The sequence below is a fragment of the Anabrus simplex genome, chromosome 1, assembly GCF_040414725.1.
Source record: "Anabrus simplex isolate iqAnaSimp1 chromosome 1, ASM4041472v1, whole genome shotgun sequence".
In the NCBI taxonomy this organism is placed as follows: domain Eukaryota; kingdom Metazoa; phylum Arthropoda; class Insecta; order Orthoptera; family Tettigoniidae; genus Anabrus; species Anabrus simplex.
The window spans coordinates 1,208,925,142-1,208,943,996 of record NC_090265.1 but is presented as its reverse complement, the minus strand read 5'-3'; the positions used below and the strand labels follow the sequence as shown (position 1 = coordinate 1,208,943,996).

The window sequence follows — 18,855 nt, the reverse complement described above, 5'->3', positions numbered from 1 at the left end:
AACTATATTGGTATTCTCCATCGTTGAGTTGCTCAGATGGTTGAGGTGCTGGCCTTTTGACCCCAACTTGGCAGGTTCGATCCTGGCTCAGTCCGGTGGTAGTTGAAGGTGCTCAGATATGTCAGCCTCATGTTGGTAGATTTACTGGCACGTAAAAGAACTCCTGTGAGACAAACTCCGGCACCTCAGCATCTCCGAAAACCCTCAAAAGTACTTGTGGGACATAAAAACAATAACATTAAATTATTTTTGTTTGCTCCTGTATCCAGATTCCATTTGATCGTAACACTGAGACACGCATTGCTTTGGCTTTTCCTGTGCTGCAGCATTATTGAACGATGTAACACATTTACAACCAGACTAAGGTGGTTGAAAATGATCAAGAATAATATAATTAGAAGAAACCTGGATTGGAACACAGTTAAAGGAGGAACAAAGGAGCTGGACAAGGGAAATGGATGATTGTGATGATGATGATACTGTAACAAAATGACCCCTGTATGTATGTAGGTATGCATATCACCATGTCCTTTTGATGAAGGAACAAACTGAACAAAGGAAGAGGAAAAATCATCTGAGAAGAATTAAAAATAAAATTGTCAACTAAATGCTTATTTATTATTTTTATTTTAAAAAATGCTATTTGTTCGGGGCGTTGACCCACGTGGATCTTTTGCACTGACACCATATTGTATGAACCTGCATGTGATTGGAATGGCGGTAGCGTGGAATGTTGTGTGTAAGGAAAAGAAGATTAAGGACGTCACAAACACATAGTCCCCTGGCCAGGGATATTAATCATTACAATTAAAAACCCCTGACCTGGCCAGGAATTAAACCTGGGGCCGCCGGGTGACAGGCGGACGCGTTGCCCCCTACACCACGGGGCGGGACAACTAAATTCTTAGGCCTACATTGATGTTTCCACAGCCTGTAATTGTAGACATGATTGTAAGCTTTTGGCTTTTGCCGTGTGAAGAAAACCAGGCGAAATTCTTTGAGTTTCACAGAGAACTTTGATACGAGTACCAGTGGATTGACACGTTTGGCCAATGTGCATTTGCCATAAATACAGGGAATTTTGTACACCTCAGGGTGTAATAGCGAGGACAACTTGTCCTTGCTTTAACGTAAACTGTGAGCAACTTCTGTGATGGTACCAAGCACGGTTTTTAAATTGTGCTTGACCGGGCGAGTTGGCCGTGCGTGTAGAGGCGCGCGGCTGAGAGCTTGCATCCGGGAGATGGTAGGTTCGAATCCCACTATCGGCAGCCCTGAAAATGGTTTTCTGTGGTTTCCCATTTTCACACCAGGCAAATGCTGGGGCTGTACCTTAATTAAGGCCACGGCCGCTTCCTTCCAACTCCTAGGCCTTTCCTATCCCATCGTCGCCATAAGACCTATCTGTGTCAGTTCGACATAAAGCCCCTAGCAAAAAAAAAAAAAAAAATTATGCTTGAGGAAGACTTTGGCAATTCGATCTGTGGTATTGTGGATGAGAAAAAGGCAGTTCATTTCACTTCTTCATTATGTTAGTTTTGCTTAGTCGTCCCTTTGGGATGCAGGGCTCTATGAATCTGTATATCATTGTAACCATTACCCTTGCATGATAGGGCGAGTTGGGTAGGCAGTTAGAGGCACCCAGCTGTGAGGTTGCATCTGGGAGATAGTGGGTTTGAACTCCACTGTTGGCATCCCTGAATATGATTTTGCTTTGTTTCCCAATTTCTCCAGGCAAATGCTGGGGCTGTACCTTAATTAAGGCCACAACCGCTTCCGTCCCACTCATAGGCCTTTCCTATCCCATCATCACCATGAGACCTATCTGTGTTAGTGCAACTTAGAGAAAATGAAAAAAACACCCTTGAACGTGATTTTGAGTGTATCTATCTCCTCCTGAAATACTTTCATTGATAAACTAATGTTATTTGTATCAAGAATGATAACATACACCTTTAAATCGACATTTAAATGGTTTAATTATTTACTTGTTGACTGTTCCTTAACTTTTATTCTAATGCAAAATAATGTAGTAAGTAATAACAATGGACAGAGTTGTAGGTTTAGAGTAGTTTTGAAGTGGCATGATATTAGGTCCGGCATGCAAATTTATTCCTTGTTATGCTCAAGTCTCTTGTTTCTTCTTTTTTGCAGTGTTTCCATTTTGATGTATAATGTCACCAGAAAGGTGCTCGTATTTGTGAGACAATTTCGGCCTGGTATGTAGTATTCCATCAGTTTACAGTTATTTAGAGAACACCTGAGTGTACATGACAAAGATGTTAATGCAGTCATTTTTGAGGTTTGTTTGCAAAGAAATGTACTGCATATGAAAATCAGTGTAGTTTTAGGTACAAATGAAGTTTCAGGACTGGAGTGTTTGTTTGTGTTAAGTAATATTGATGAAAGCTATGAGAGCAATACCACAGATCTTGTAGAGAAGACATGTGATCCAATACCAAGGGAAAAAATATCTTGCCCATCTTGCAATCAGCAGTATACTTTAAGAAAGAAGTGAATTTTTGCAGAAAATTATCTTTGTATTGCTCTGTTTTCAGACTGGCTTTCCTGTACAAGACAAGCTGGGTGGGCTCTGGATGTTGTATTCATAAGCTGAGTGATGTATAGAGAGATGGGAACATGAAAAGGACAAACATAACAGGATAAACACAATGATAGGTCAGTCTGGGAAGTGGGAGCGATAGAAAGGACAATCTCCACATCTTCATACACTGTCATCTTCAACTTGAACACTGTGTTTGTCTTGTTATGTGTTCCTTTTCTTGTTCCTATCTCTCTATATGTGACTTGTTTTGACACTTGTTTATTCCTGTAGTAGAAAATAGAGGATAGTGTAGTTCAACAGTGTATACTGCCTGAAAAAAAAACTTGCAACATCCACAAGGACTAGGTCATTTTATTCACAAGCGATGTGACAGGTAGTTCATCATTGCAGGAGTACACTACTGCTCATTAATTTCAATACACCCAATAATTGACATGTCGTTCTCTGTAGATAAGGTCTAATACCATGGGTACGGTTGAGGAAGCAAAGGAATAGTACAACAGTTGTACACATGACATGATTTTTGTTTGTGGTCATCGAGATACAATAGTACCCAACAACCAGTGTTGTGTACATAAATGTTGTGTACCTATTGGATATGTTTGTTTATCTATTTGCCGACAGACGGCGCATTTGGTGCATCTGTGTTGTTCCCTGTAGTGATGTGATATCTGCAGCGAATGGCAAACATTGCTACGATACATAACATGTGCTTTCTGCATGTCAGTTCCTTCGTGACAGTTGAAGTGTGCACATCGCTAGTATGGCTCCACGAGTGGATATATCCATAGGAAAACGTGCTGCAATTGTAACAATTAGCCAAGCAGGTTTATCTATTCACCAAATTGTGAAACAGTGTAGTGCGTCTATAGGAGAGTGCAATACATCCTACACACCCTTCACCGCCAGAAGACAACAGGTAGCAATAAGGACATACCACGACCAGGACGACCTCGTAAAACAACTAAAAGTGATGATAAATATATCAAAATTACCAGTAAGAGAAATAGATTCCAAACAGCGGCCCAAATTCGTGCAGAATTGGTAGAAATGAATATGACAAAAATATATGTTGCAACAGTAAAAAGGAGACTGATTGAAGCCGGCTTGAAAGGATGTGTCATAGCAAGAAAACCCCTTCTAAGGCCCATAAATAAACAGAAGAGACTTGAATGGGCTAGAAAATATCGTAATTGGACATTGGAAAAGTGGACGAAGGTGTTATTCACCGATTAATCGAAGTTCAAGATTTTTGGAACCAGAAGGATATTATTTGTTCGCCAATTTGTAGGGGAAAGGGTATCCCAACAGTGTGTTCTACCTACAGTTAAACACGGCAGAGGTTCTATTATGGTTTGGGGATGTTTTGCCGGAGATAGAGTTGGCGACATTATGAAAATAGATGGATGTATGGATCAGAAGCAGTACCACCACATACTTCAGTATCGTGCAGTACCAAGTGGATTGCGCTTAATAGGGAAAGGGTTCACCTGACAACAGGATAATGACCCAAAACATCGGTCAGAATACTGTACGAACTACATTGCATCAAAGGAAAAACAGAAAGTACTGAAAGATACTGTATGGTATGGCCGTCCCAAAGGCCCGATTGCAGTCCCATTGAAATGGTCTGGGATGAAGTGGACAGACGTATCAGGGAAGCTAATATATCCAGCAAGGAACATCTCTGGAATATTGTCAAGGATGTGTGGAATCATATAGATTCACGATACCTACAAAAACTGATTGACCGCATGCCTCGAGTTTGTGAGGCAGTCATTAAATCCAAAGGAGGAGACTTTGATGAATAAAATATAATGTTTGTGATTGTATTATATATGTGTAAGTTAATTTAATTATCTTTTGTGAGAAATAACATTTGATTTATGTTTTAAATCTGAAATACCAGGGTGTATTGAAATTAATGAGCGGTAGTGTATATGATTACAAATTCAGACTAAATGAAACATACATCATAGTAAAGGGTGCCAAAACAGTTGCATCAATACACAGTGTAACCTCCTCTGGTGGCAATGCAGGTGCGTATTCACAGAGGCTTGCAGACTAAATTCTGAAATGCATAAAAGTTTATAATGAAGATATATACGGTATATGATGTATGTGTTACGTGCAAATCATGTAACTGCCCACTTCATGAACTGTGCAACATTTATGCATTTCATGAACTGTGTGATAAGCCATCGCTACGCATCACGCAAGTGCATTATGTAGTGGTTCAGTTTGAGAAAGCTAGAGATTTTGACTGATGGTTCTGTATACTGTTTTCAGTCAAATACTGCAAGCTGGTGTACAGGAATCAGAAGTCATTCTGAAACTGAAATACAAAGAGTTTGAAAATCATCAGAAATATGTAAGACCATAACCATTCTCACTGTACTGATACTGTCAGGGAGGTGGATTATAGAACAGAGTGAACCTAAGTACTTTTGGAATAATTTATTCCACATTAGTGTAGTTCAACTGTTTGTACACTGCCTGAAAAAAGACCCTGCAACATCCACAAGGACAAGGTCATTTTATTCACAAGCGATGTGACAGGTAGGTCATCATTGCAGGAGTGTATAGGATTAGAAATTCAGACCAAATGAAACGTACATCACAGTAAAGGGTGCCGAAACAGTTGCATCAGTACACAGTATAAACCCTCTGACGGCAGTGCAGGTGTGTATTCACATATGCAAACGATCATAAAGGAGCCGAATGGCATCCTGTGATAGATTGTTCCAAGCATCTTGCACCTTTTGATGAAATTCAGCAATGGTTCTTGCAGGCTCTGGAGAACGCGTAAGTTCCCACTTCATCATGTCTCATACATTCTCAATTGGCGAGAGATCTGGTGATTTCGCTGGCCATGGAAGTTGTTGTACACCATGTAGAGCACATTGTGTCACAGCAGCTGTATGTGGACGTGCATTGTCGTGCTGAAAAAGTACATCACCTTCCTATTGAAGAAATGCCAGTAGCACAGGGACAACAACAACAACAACACGCACGCGCGTGCACGCACACACACACGAGGTGGGACTTGGTTGTCGTGGGCGAATGCACTCTGGAATGGGCTGCTCACCAGATCTACACCATACACGTGTACGTCCATCACTTGCATACAGACAGAACCTATTCTCGTTACTGAAGACAACAGAGCGCCATTCCCCTCTCCAGTCGACACTTTCACGACAGAGTAGCCGTGTATGGCGGTGTCATGGTGTCAGTGGTAGTCTGGCCAGAGGCACACAGGCAAGCAGACTGTTCCCAGTGGTCCTTGGTGACACAGCAGGTGCAGCATGTGACCGGATCTCGTTCTTGGATGGCATTTGTTCAACCACCGCTTCTCGCACAATGCGTTGATCTTGATGTGCGTCTGAACTATGTGGGCATATGGAGCCTGGTCTACGGGTGTGGAAATGTTCCACTGACGGCTGCTGAAAGCAGTGACATACCACCGATACATTCTGCCTAACATGTGCAGCAATCTGTCAATACGTCCATCCAGCTTCCTCTAGGCCCACAATGCGACCCCGTTCAAATGGCTGCAGTTGTTCAACAGGAGCATGTACTCATTGGTGGGACATGGTTGTACCCTAGAATGGATGTTGCAGACCCTATTCACCTCTAACCTCAGCACAGTTACTGCCTGCAGAGTCAATACAGAGTGCCATCTGATCACCATTGTCCGTAACAAATGAATCGCTAACACACCAACCCCTCATATGCAGATATTATACCCTGCTGCCATGGGGCACAGTCCTTGAGGATGTTGCATGTTTCTTTTCTGGTAGTGTATTTCATTGTGAGTATCAAGCTCCCCTTACAACTGCACACATATATCATTATCTCCCCATTGGGCAGTGAGTAGCTGCGTGCTCTAAAGTGTTGTAACTTGAATCTTGACATGTGTGGTTCGAATTCCATATCTGATTGCTATTTTAAGCATGTATTTTTTGCTTAAACACTTCAGTTTTTATTAGCACATTCGCATTTAAACTTTACTCTGGAGGCGAGACTGGATGTTCTTTACATTTTGCATTTTTTGTGGTGATTTGTTTCTATAAGTGAAGTGGAGCAAATGTCTTATTTATAGTTGGTAGCATTGTGGTTTATTTTCGTATTAAATCAGTTGACTTTGTGAAGAGTCACATGAATCCTGGCCTGTGTGTCTTGGAGTTTTGGAATGCCAGGTCAAGTTTCCATGGTCTGGTTTCTACTAAAACTTGAGGTCTTGATGTAAATAGTCTTGTAAATCTACAAGTAATGGTGGTGATTATTGTTTTAAATGGAAATTCAATAAGATAATACTTCTTTCTCAGCGCTAATCATTGAAGAAATAGCAAGAGATTCTAACTTTCGAAGATTATACAGGTATCAGCATAAAACAGGGCCTCTCAGGGTGCAAGCACTGTGCACGGTGCAAAAGACGACTTCACTTGGTTGCCCCGAGTGCAGACCCCCACTCCTCGATTTGGAGCAATAGCGCTATCTCTATCTTTCCCCATGCCTGTCTCACTTGCTCCCCCTGTCTCCCTCTTCCTCACTTGCTCCGTAGCGTTCCAAATCCGAGCCGAGCTTAGCCGAGTAGCCCAGAGACGAAGCGTTGGTCTGAGCCGAGCGGGACCGATGCACTGTACACAGGAACCTTGCGCTGCTGTGTACACACGTGAGATTTTGGGCGTTTGATAGGTCGTAGCATAAAAGAAGTAAAGGTTCATGAAAGGTGAGAAAATGAAAGACTCCCTAGGCCTTGTAAACCTAATAGAAGAGAACAAGAGTTAAGGAAGAGAGTTAAAATTGGAGAAAAGAAAGCAAAGAGCCTTGGCATAAGTAAGGTTTTTTTTTTTTTTGCTAGTTGCTTTATGTCGCACCGATGCAGATAGGTCTTATGGCGACGATGAGTCAGGAAAGGCCTAGGAATGGGAAGGAAGCGGCCCTGGCCTTAATTAAGGTACAGCCTGGTGTGGAAATGGGAAACCATGGAAAACCATCTTCAGGGCTGCCGACAGTGGGGTTCGAACCCTCTATCTCCTGGATGCAAGCTCACAGCTGCGCACTCCTAACCGCACAAGCAAAGTCTGAGCTAGGAGGTTTGTGGTTGCCACTCCAGAATCCCAAGTTGAGAGGCCCCTGGGGCTTCTTGTAGTTATTTCTTATGACAGGGAGGGGATACCATGGTGTATTCTATACTTCTCACGGAGTTAGTAAAGTTACAATTTCTCTGTGCTCTTGTTTAGAACCATTATCTTGTCTAATGTTGCATTGCATGTCTCCATGCAGGTGATCAGTCTATTTTTATTTGGTGTGAGGATCTAGAGCGGACATCACTTAGCCTGTGATAAATTTGAGCAGCTACTTTGGAAGGTAACAGTGTAGAAGTGGGTCCAAATCGCAAGAAGACTGCTACTGGTTAGCAGGCAAGAGATCTGTTTAGCAGGTGAAAGACGAAGAGACCACATAGAGAATGAAAGTTGACATTAGCAATACCGGGTTTCTTGAGAAAAGAAAACTGCCATCGATTAGTAGGTGAGAGACATGGCCAATGAAAATAACTCGACATTAGCAGCGGTGGAATCATGGCAGATTAGCACACTTCTAAGTTGTCCAAACTAAGATAAATGATTAACAAAGCCAGCGGCCATGTGCTTTAGCCCGTGCAGCTCTTAGTTGGCATTCGGGAGATGGTGAATTTGATTCTGACTGTCGGCAGTCCAAACAATGGGTTTCTGTGGTTTACATTTTCACATCAGGCATATGTCAGGACTGTAGACTATCTTAATTAAGGTCATGGCTGATTGCTTCCAATTAGTTACAAAATACTTTGTTAATTAAGGTCAGCCTAATCAGTACTTGTATTTCTCGTGATGAGTTACAGTTCATCAGTACATGTTTCCAGTTGTTTCAAACAGTCATCAGCTGTCAAATAATGGTAAAGAATAGTCATTCTCTTATAAAAAGACATACATAAAATATACATTAAAAACTTATGAACCTTTATGAGGATCCTTAAAATTGATGCCTACTGAGTAAAGTGGAATGTCTTCTTCATCCTACCATCTGGTTCAATATGTCTACTGAGTAAAGTGGAATGTCTTCGTGATCCTACCATCCGGTTCAAAAGAGACTTATCCCAGGCCAAGGAAGTTGACTAGGAAAAGAAGAGCGTTTATGAACCATGCATACCATATCTGAGTGAGAGACATAACATTTGCCCAGAAAACTGGTCCTTGATAGGTCTGCTATTTCGAAGCGTACGTGGGAAATATGAAAAAATCTTGGAATCCAGCACACAACTTGGAAAAAATTATAGTGGACATTTTAAAAGATTTGGTGACAATCCTAAATCATTGCTTATACTACTCCTAAATGATAAATCATCTAGTGTTTCCTTTCTGAACAATTATTTTGATATTTTCGGTTCCCCCCCTTCACACCGTCTCACATCATTATCATCCTCTGGTTTTCTCCACATACTTACTTTCCATTCTTCAGCTCTGTTCTATTCTATCCTGGTGTCCTTCATTGCATTTTATATTTATTTTATTAGTTTCTATTTTTTTTTACCACATTCGTCCCTGATTCTTGTGATGTCCTCTCGGATACTTCTCACGCACAAATGGTGTGATAGAACATCTTAATTGGAGTTTAATGCTGTCATCAGCTCCCGCTTGGAGCGCTGTGCCAGCATACAGGGAGCCACCTGGTGTCGAATGAGCATACCACTACAGCTCCAACGGTAAAGCATTCTTAAATTCAAACCCTCATTACTGTAGAAGACTTCATCATGAACAGTCAAGATTTTCTTCTGAAGACGTAGAGCAATGTTCTCTGCGAAACGTAAAGAGTTTCACCTTGTTTTCTTGACACGGCATAAGCCCAAAAACCCATATCATGTCTACAAGTACGGAACATGAAAGCATCAATATTAACATCTGACTTTTTTATCTACTCCACTCAACTAGCCAGGGGACAGTTGTTCAGGCGTGTTCCATTGTATGAACATTTCCCGAAGTCAATGTTTCTAGACTGCTTGTCGAACGGTATATATATCGAGTTGACACGCCAAGAGGCCAGAACTTGGTCAATCAGTTGGTGAGTTACAGAGTGTGGGTTATGGTGAGTGTTACAGTGAATTGAGGATTTGGTTGATATCCATACTACCGAGCTTGATAGCTGCAGTCTCTTAAGTGCGGCCAGTATCCAGTATTCAGGAGATAGTAGGTTCGAACCCCACTGTTGGCAGCCCTGAAAATGGTTTTCCGTGGTTTCCCATTTTCACACCAGACAAATGCTGGGGCTGTACCTTAATTAAGGCCATGGCCGCTTCCTTCCCACTCCTAGCCCTTTCCTGTCCCATCGTCGCCGTAAGACCTATCTGTGTCGGTGCGACGTAAAACAACTAGCAAAAGATATCCGTACTTGTCAGAATCAACTTGAGTGAGTTAGAGGGTAGTCAATCTTGTCTTGTGATAGTAAAGTGAATAATCAGTGTGTGGACTGTTGATATCTGTACTAGTCAGAATTGGCAGTAAATTGCTTCAGTGTGTTTGCCATACTATGCAAGGAAGTGAACGTATCTCATTTGATATTTATTTACACCAAAATAAAATTGCACTGAGAACGATATTGTGGTGCTGAAATGGAAAGACAAATGGATGTAGCCATGGCATTGACTTTGAACCAACAGCAACAAGAGCAGTAAAAACTGGGAATGTAAAAATGAAGCTAAAAACTGTTGTTGTGTACAACACTGCTATGGGAAGCATAGATTTGAAACATCAGAAATTACAGCCATATTTGCTGGAAAGAAAGAGAGGCACCAAGTGGTACATACATTTTTTCAAGCGACTCCTAAACGTAGCAGTGCACAATGCCTACATAATTTATAATTTACAGAATTCCCTTTTTGACTATCTAATGTACAGGCTTGATTTAGTGAAGGCCCTCATTCTGACTTACCAGCTACAAATTCCTACAACTCCATCTCCTGGCAGACCTTCAATCAATCCTCTACCAAAAATATTTCTTGAGAGGCACTTTATTGAGAAAATCCCTCTAACAGAGAAGGCAAAACTCCAGAGGAGGTGTGGGGTTTGTACCAGGAACAACAAGAGAAAGAGAGCATCGTCTGGTGTCCTGATTGTGAAGTTGGGCTGTGTTTTGAAACATGCTTCAAAAATTTCCACATCCAACTGGATTTCTAAGAAGGTAATTAGGCATCTTTTTTACTTTCCATGCAAGTTGCCACCTTTTTATATGTAGATACTACATCTACATGATATGAACTGAATTTCCACTTAATTTGAACAAAATCAGACAAATTGCTTAGAAGTTATTGCAATGTTTGTGACTGCATGTAAAATTGTGATATTTTTCTAAAATTTATTACCGCTGTAGGGTAAAACATGGCCAAATATTAATGCCGGCTTGAAAGGGTAAGGCAGGTCGGACAAGCTCCAGTAGTTCAGTTCTGTCAGTTGGAGTTGAGGGAGTGCTGTATACGAGCGCTGAGTGGAGTACTGTGTTTGAGAATACTCCTGTGGAGTTCACAGTCAGTAAGTGAGTCAGTCAGGTGGTTCAGTTCGAGTTGAGGTTTAGTGCTGTTGAGTGGATTATACCACTGTGGAGCGTTGCGAGTGCTGCAGTGGAGTTCACAGTTCACTGGTTCAGTTTTAGTTGAGGAGTCAGTCTGTGTGTGTCAGCCAGAGTGTGGTTCAGTGCAGCTGAGCAGCACAGTGTAGCGGGGTAGTTCTTTCTTTGAACTGAGCGTTTGTTCTGTTCTGTCTGTCTGTCTCCAAGGAATTGAGTCTCTTGTGTCCAGCTGCTGTGAGTGCATGTGTGTGTTTGATGCAGCGCGTGAGAAGTCTTCAAGGGACAGTGAACGAACTCTATTATGAGTGTACGGATAGTGTATGACATACAGGATTGTGAGACTGTGTTGTGCATGAGCTCTGAATGAAGTGGCTATAATAATGTACAGCAAGAATAACTGTGAAACTGACTTAGACTATGAGTGACAGTTGTGGAAGAGTGTGTAGTGTGATTGTTATAATTTGTAAGCGATAGTGTGAGCAACTAGTGTAACTCAGCAGTGAGAGCAGAGCACGAACTGGTGTAATTGTGACTACTGTATAGTGTAAATTGTGGTCCTGGTATGTCTGTGTAGTGTGTAAGCAAGTAGGAGTTAATAAGTAATAAATCTTAATGATAGAATTTTAATGCTATCAGTGTTGTGTATTTTATTCTTGTACTCCCTGTTACAACTGGCATCAGAAGTGGGATAACTTGGTATATTACAATACGTTAAGGGGAGCAGTGACCTTCCTTCAGCTGACTGGCTATGAAAACCATACATTCTGTTACTTAAGGACAAGGAGGAAGATAGAATCAAAGAGCTTGTGAAGAATCAGTACATTCTTGTGTTAGTTGATGGAACAATAGACAAGATGAATAATTGCTTGTTCAACATATTGTTCTCTATCTTGAAATTGTATGCTGAACCTACAGTAATATTAGTGGCTTCTGTTGTGCTAGATTGTGCACATGCTACTTCATATTCAAGAGCCATTGTTCACACATTACATAGGTGCAGTGTTGATTTCAACAAGGTGATTGGGTATGTAACAAACAGTTCAAGATACATGAACAAATCTGCCAACACACAACAGGGCTTAGTTAACGAGTCTCGTACACATTCAATGTTGGATCCATAAAGCAAATAACATTGGTTCTTTCCTCTAAATTGAATTGGAACAATCTTGTATCTAAAGTGAAAGTAGGCTTCCTAAATTTATGAAAATGAAGACACATGTATTCATGTATTTATCGTCTTGGAAGGAAGTATGGAGATAATTCAGATAAAGTGAAGTTGTTCCCATTTTCAATTGTAACAAGCCTTGCGGTTTAAATCTGTTTTGTATGTCAATGAATATCTTCAGGATATCTGAGAGTTCTTTGAAGAATTGAGAGAAGATGGCTCATGAGTGTAGCTTCTGAAAAATATGACTGAGAAGGAAGTAGAGATTAATAAAGTGCAAGCAGTGATTGTCTCTAATTGCTGTACAAAAATTATAGAGATGATAAATTTCTTAGAAGGCTTTTCCTATCCCACACTTGGTCTGCTACTTGCCAGATTAAGTGACTTGCTCAAGAAGTTAGATCTGCCGTTATCTGGAGTTGGTTTTGAAGAACTGAAAACAGTAGGTACTTATAACACTGTCACTAATGAATCATGGGAAGCAGACATCAATGTTTAGGAAAACAATGCAGTTGTGTATCTGCAGAATGAAGGAACTTCTTGCCAAAGATCCAGCAAAATCTTTACTGGAAGGAAGTGGTTTCATTTTCAACTCTTGGAACATTCTTCCTTGAAGAATTGTTACACACCCAATCACCTTGTTGAAATCAAAACTGTACCAGAAGAAATTGCCATTTATGAAGGAACTGAGTCAGGCTGAATTCCTGGAAAGATACTTTATTCTGAAGGAGTTCAATCAGTCAATCAATCAATCAATCAATCAATCAATCAATACCGATCTGCATTTAAGGCAGTCGCCCAGGTGCCAGATTCCCTATCTGTTGTTTTCCTAGCCTTTTCCTAAATGATTTAAAAGAAATTGGAAATTTATTGAACATCTCCCTTGGTAAGTTATTCCAATCCCTAATTCCCCTTCCTATAAATGAATATTTGCCCCAGTTTGTCCTCTTGAATTCCAACTTTATCTTCATATTGTGATCTTTCCTACTCTTATAAACGCCACTCAAACTTATTCATCTACTAATGTCATTCCACGCCATCTCTCAGCTGACAGCTCGGAACATACCACTTATTGCAGGTTATAAATTTCATTCTTTGCCCATATTGAAGATCTACTTGTGATACAAATTCTTATAATTTTGTTAATTACCACCTATTCAATACAATAAAAAGTTACATATTTATTAAGTTGTTGATATGGTACATGTTTCGCTCCATTTTCATGAGCATCATCAGCTTATTATTTACTTAAGGTTATATAAGATCATGAATCTATTCTATTGGATTAAGGTTATGCTTGTAAACCTGATTGACAAATCTTATAATATTTTACAAGTCATATAACAATAAAATTATGTCTTTAAGTTAAAACATATTTGTCTAAAATCTATCTAAGTCTAACATTTTATTGACGAAACTCATCTGGTGAATTATTTTTAAAAACCTTTTGATATCTAGCTAATTTGTAATGATTCAATGTTGCTTGACTTGTATGATTGTCGTTGAAACTTCGTTAACTATATTAACAATTTTCTACAGCTGATAATTGCCTATGTTATGAACATTTTACTTGTTCTCGATGTTGCTGGAGTAACATTTGTACAAAATGTATTGACATTAATTTTATGTTGTCAATACGAGAATATTGTTCATGAATAAACAAATAATAATAATAATGTTAAAATAATAATAATAATAATAATAATAATAATAATAATAATAATAATAATAATAATAATAATAATAATAATGGTAATTTCATGGATGAATGATCATCCTAATAACAATGAATTAAAGTATTGACGACAACATCATTCAGCTTGCGATTTTATCGGAGTAATAATCACACGTTTTATCGTAACTAGCTGGTTTTTGCGTGAGTCATGTTACCGTAATGCTTGGTTGTTTATTTTCTGCCTACAGGGTGAGTGGAGGTCACCGGCCGGTAATTACCACTGCTCCTCATGTTATCTCATATAGACACTAACCTACTGAGACCATGTGGCCGAATTGGGCAGTGTTCAGATCGTGTGTAAATAATTTGTAGATGTTAGTTCCAGTGGCATGGCATCAGCTGGATATAAAATAGAACCCGTTCGTGATTACACTTCCCGAGATCGTATGACATTTCCCATCCTGAGTGCCGACCTCAGGGAATGTAGACAGTCGGAAGTACGTCATCTAATTTCAATCGCGAAGCCGACAACAAACATGGTTTATCCTCGGGCTCTCGAGTCCTATGGACATAGGTTCGATCCTAATGCGATCGATCAGTGTATTATACCCCACAACTGTAATTCCTTTTCAGGATGAACACCATCAGCATATTGTCACCACTTACGGTGAAGCAAGTGATTTGTTTGATTTAACGTGTTGTAAATTTAATGGTTGTTCTCAAGTGTATCAAAATTCAATGCGCCGGATGGTGCAATAAACTGCTCCTTCTGGCAATTATTTCAAAGGAAACCATTCTCATAATATTTTTATTGTAGTTAGATGTTATGCCCTTTTTAAAGTTAAATGTCACTTCCTAGTCCTATCATGGAGTCCTTAAGTTCATGTTTACAATTGAGCTTTCCCCATTTTTATTTTTAGTTGCCCCGTTCATTCCCGTGTTCACTGATGCCTCTATATTTATATATTTGATGACTTAAATAATGAACCGACACCCCTGAGATAAATGCTAGTCTGGGACTCGGGAGGTGGACAGGTGCAAAAAAACCCGAGATATTAACATTGCCTTCAAAACCCAAAACACGAACCGAAATATTTTCTTCAACCACAATAAAGTTAATATAAATAGTAATCAATATCAAGGATCTGGAATATATAGGCTTGCGTGTGCAGAATGCAATTTTTTGTATGTTGACCAAACTGGCCGAAGCTTTATGATAAGATATCTCGAACAGGTAAATGCAGCCAAACACAAGAAACATTCTGCAATGGGAGCACACATGCTAGAAACTGGACACAGTTTTACAACTATTGAAAGGGATTTAAGAATTCTAAGAAGAGTAGAAAGAGGAAAAGAAATGACGAAATTGGAAAACATATACATTCATTTAGATCAGCAATACAACAAAGATAAAAACCTAAATGATGAAATTGAAATAAAGAACCCCATCTTAGTACAATTACCGGAACTAATACAAATGATATAAATAAATTCTATAAACTTTTTAATCCGACAAAAGTTAATGGCTTATTGACGCAAACAAACTCAACTCCTCCCCTTACTTCTCCTAGGCAGTCCCCTCCACAATCTATTGCAGCTATCAATGCACCGCCTACCTTCACTTCCCCTTCCCACTCCCCGCCAAAACGTAAACTCATCCACACTCACTCATATAATACAAGGAGTGCAAACAGAACAACAAGTAGTTCTCAAGAGGCTAGGAGTAACACTAGACAATTACACAGCAGAAAGAAAAGTAAGTAACAGTTCTTTCGATAAGAAGTTTATACAGAATTATAATCAAAACCAAAAACATATATCTTTTATCTTTCATTACAGATATACCAACAAGCCCAATTTGGAACATATAAGAACAATTCAAATTCTGCATCACATTAGAAAGTGTTTATTCACCAACAAGTTTGTTCATGAACAATATTCTCGTATTGACAACATAAAATTAATATCAATACATTTTGTACAAATGTTACTCCAGCAACATCGAGGACAAGTAAAATGTTCATAACATAGGCAATTATCAACTGTAGAAAACTGTTAATATAGTTAATGAAGTTTCAACGACAATCATACAAGTCAAGCAACATTGAATCATTACAAATTAGCTAGATATCAAAAGGTTTTTAAAAATAATTCACCAGATGAGTTTCGTCAATAAAATGTTAGACTTAGATAGATTTTAGACAAATATGTTTTAACTTAAAGACATAATTTTATTGTTATATGACTTGTAAAATATTATAAGATTTGTCAATCAGGTTTACAAGCATAACCTTAATCCAATAGAATAGATTCATGATCTTATATAACCTTAAATAAATAATAATTGGCTGATGATGCTCAGGAAAAAGGAGCGAAACATGTACCATATCAACAACTCAATAAATATGTAAGTTTTTATTATGTTTTTATTGTATTGAATAGGTGGTAATTAACAAAATTATAAGAATTTGTATCACACATACCACTTAGTCGAGCAGCTCTTCTTCTTTCTCTCAATTATTCCCGGCCCAAACTTTGCAACATTTTTGTAACGCTACTCTTTTGTCGGAAATCACCCAGAACAAATTGAGCTGCTTTTCTTAGGATTTTTTCCAGTTCTTGAATCAGGTAATCCTGGTGAGGGCCCCATACACTGGAACCATACTCTAGTTGGGGTCTTACCAGAAACTTATATGCCCTCTCCTTTACATGCTTACTACAACCCCTAAACACCCTCATAACCATGTGCAGAGATTTGTAACTTTTATTTACAATCCCAGTTATGTGATTACCCCAATGAAGATCTTTCCTTATATTAACACCTAGATACTTACAATGATCCCAAAAAAGAACTTTCACCCCATCAATGCAGTAATTAAAACTGAGAGGACTTTTCCTATTTGTGAAACTCACAACCTGACTTTTAACCCCGTTTATCAACCTGCTGTCCATCTCACAACATTTTCGAGGTCACATTGCAGTTGCTCACAATCTTGTAACTTATTTGTTACTCTATAGAGAATAACATCATCCACAAAAAGCCTTACCTCTGATTCCACTTCTTTACTCATATCATTTAAATATATAAAAACATAAATGTCCGATAATACTGCCTTGAGTAATTCCCCTCTTAATTATTACCGGGTCAGATAAAGCTTCACCTACTCTAATTCTCCGAGATCTATTTTCTAGAAATATAGCAACCCATTCAGTCACTCTTTTGTCTAGTCCAATTGCACACATTTTTACCAGTAGTCTCCCATGATCCACCCTATCAAATGCTTTAGACAGGTCAATCGCGATACAGTCCAATTGACCTCCTGAATCCAAGATATCTGCTATATCTTGCTGGAATCCTACAAGTTGAGCTTCAGTGGAATAACCTTTCCTAAAACCGAACTGCCTTCTATCGAACCAGTTATTAATTTCACAAACATGTCTAATATAATCAGAAAGAATGCCTTCCCAAAGCTTACATACAATGCATGTCAAACTGACTGGCCTGTAATTTTCAGCTTTATGTCTATCATCCTTTCCTTTATACACAGGGGCTACTATAGCAACTCTTCATTCATCTGGTATAGATCCTCCTACCAAACAATAATCAAATAAGTACTTCAGATATGGTACTATATCCCAACCCATTGTCTTTAGTATATCCCCAGAAATCTTATCAATTCCAGCCGCTTTTCTAGTTTTCAATTTTTGTATCTTATTTTAAATGTCATTGTTATCATATGTCGGTGAAGGATCGGCAAGATACATAATCCAGACACACAGTTGGTGAATCTGATGGGAGTTACCGTGCTCAATGGAATCTGAACATCCAGTATTTTCTCTGGCAGTATTAAAATTAATTTAAATCCCATCATCTAATGTTGGTGCTAAAAGATCATTCTTTAAATACTGTATTATTGTGAGTGAACGATAAAGAAAATGCTGAAATATTAACAATTGTAGTTTTCAAATGAGTTGACCAGGTATCCATACTATTTAGTATTATGAATTTTTCTGTTTGATATTACTAGAGTAAACTTGGAATATCCACTTGATATGTGGATTTACAATGTGGATTACACTTCATGTATACAAATACTAGCAAGATACCCAAGCTTTGCTACGGCTTTAAAATGAAAGTTATTATTCAAAGTTGAACATTTTAGTGTGTCCACTGTCAGCTGAGCCTGTTGAATACATCCTCAGTTCATACGTCAAATGGTTTTTGGAGAATGATTATTTATTTTATAACCTACCACTCACTTGAACCCCAGACGGAAGAATTTGAATGTTTTAAACCATGTTTTATTTAACATCTAGGATGTAAAACCATCCATCCTTTGAAATTATGATTTTGTATGCCGAAGAGTAATGAAGGAATGAATACTTTTTTAAGGGGTGAATGTTTTGAAATATTTATTAACATCTAGGATATAGAAGACCACCCTTAATTTTTTTAAATGTTCGTGCCTGAAACGGTTTTGGAAGAGTGGATATTGTGTTTTTGAGAGTCAACTACCATCTAAACCCCTTAGGGGAGAAATATTTTGAAGTATACGGTATTTTACACCTAGGACATTAAAGAAGACCCGTCTCGTAAAATTACAACTTTGTACGCCAAACAGTTTTGGAGGGATGAATAGTTTACGGAGCTAACCTCATTTAACACTTTAGCGGTGGAACATTTATAAATACTTCTAATTCACACCTAGGATTTAAAATATATACTACTATTTGGAGTTTTGTCTTCGTACGTTAAACCATTTTGGAGGAAGGAATTAATATATTTGTTTTTGGATCTTAACCCCCATTTAACTCTCTGAGGAGGTAAATTTGTTTCAAATATCTGAC

General features: G+C 38.8%; 1 protein-coding gene across 1 annotated transcript in view; it reads left to right on the top strand.

Annotated features, from left to right (window-relative positions):
• Window positions 1–18,855, top strand: part of LOC136877535 (uridine diphosphate glucose pyrophosphatase NUDT14) — a 104,766-nt gene that overhangs the window by 28,125 nt on the left and 57,786 nt on the right. The window contains exon 3 of the mRNA XM_067151660.2: window positions 2,155–2,219. Within this exon, the coding sequence (XP_067007761.2) occupies window positions 2,155–2,219 (65 nt within the window). The remainder of the gene's footprint in view (window positions 1–2,154; window positions 2,220–18,855) is intronic.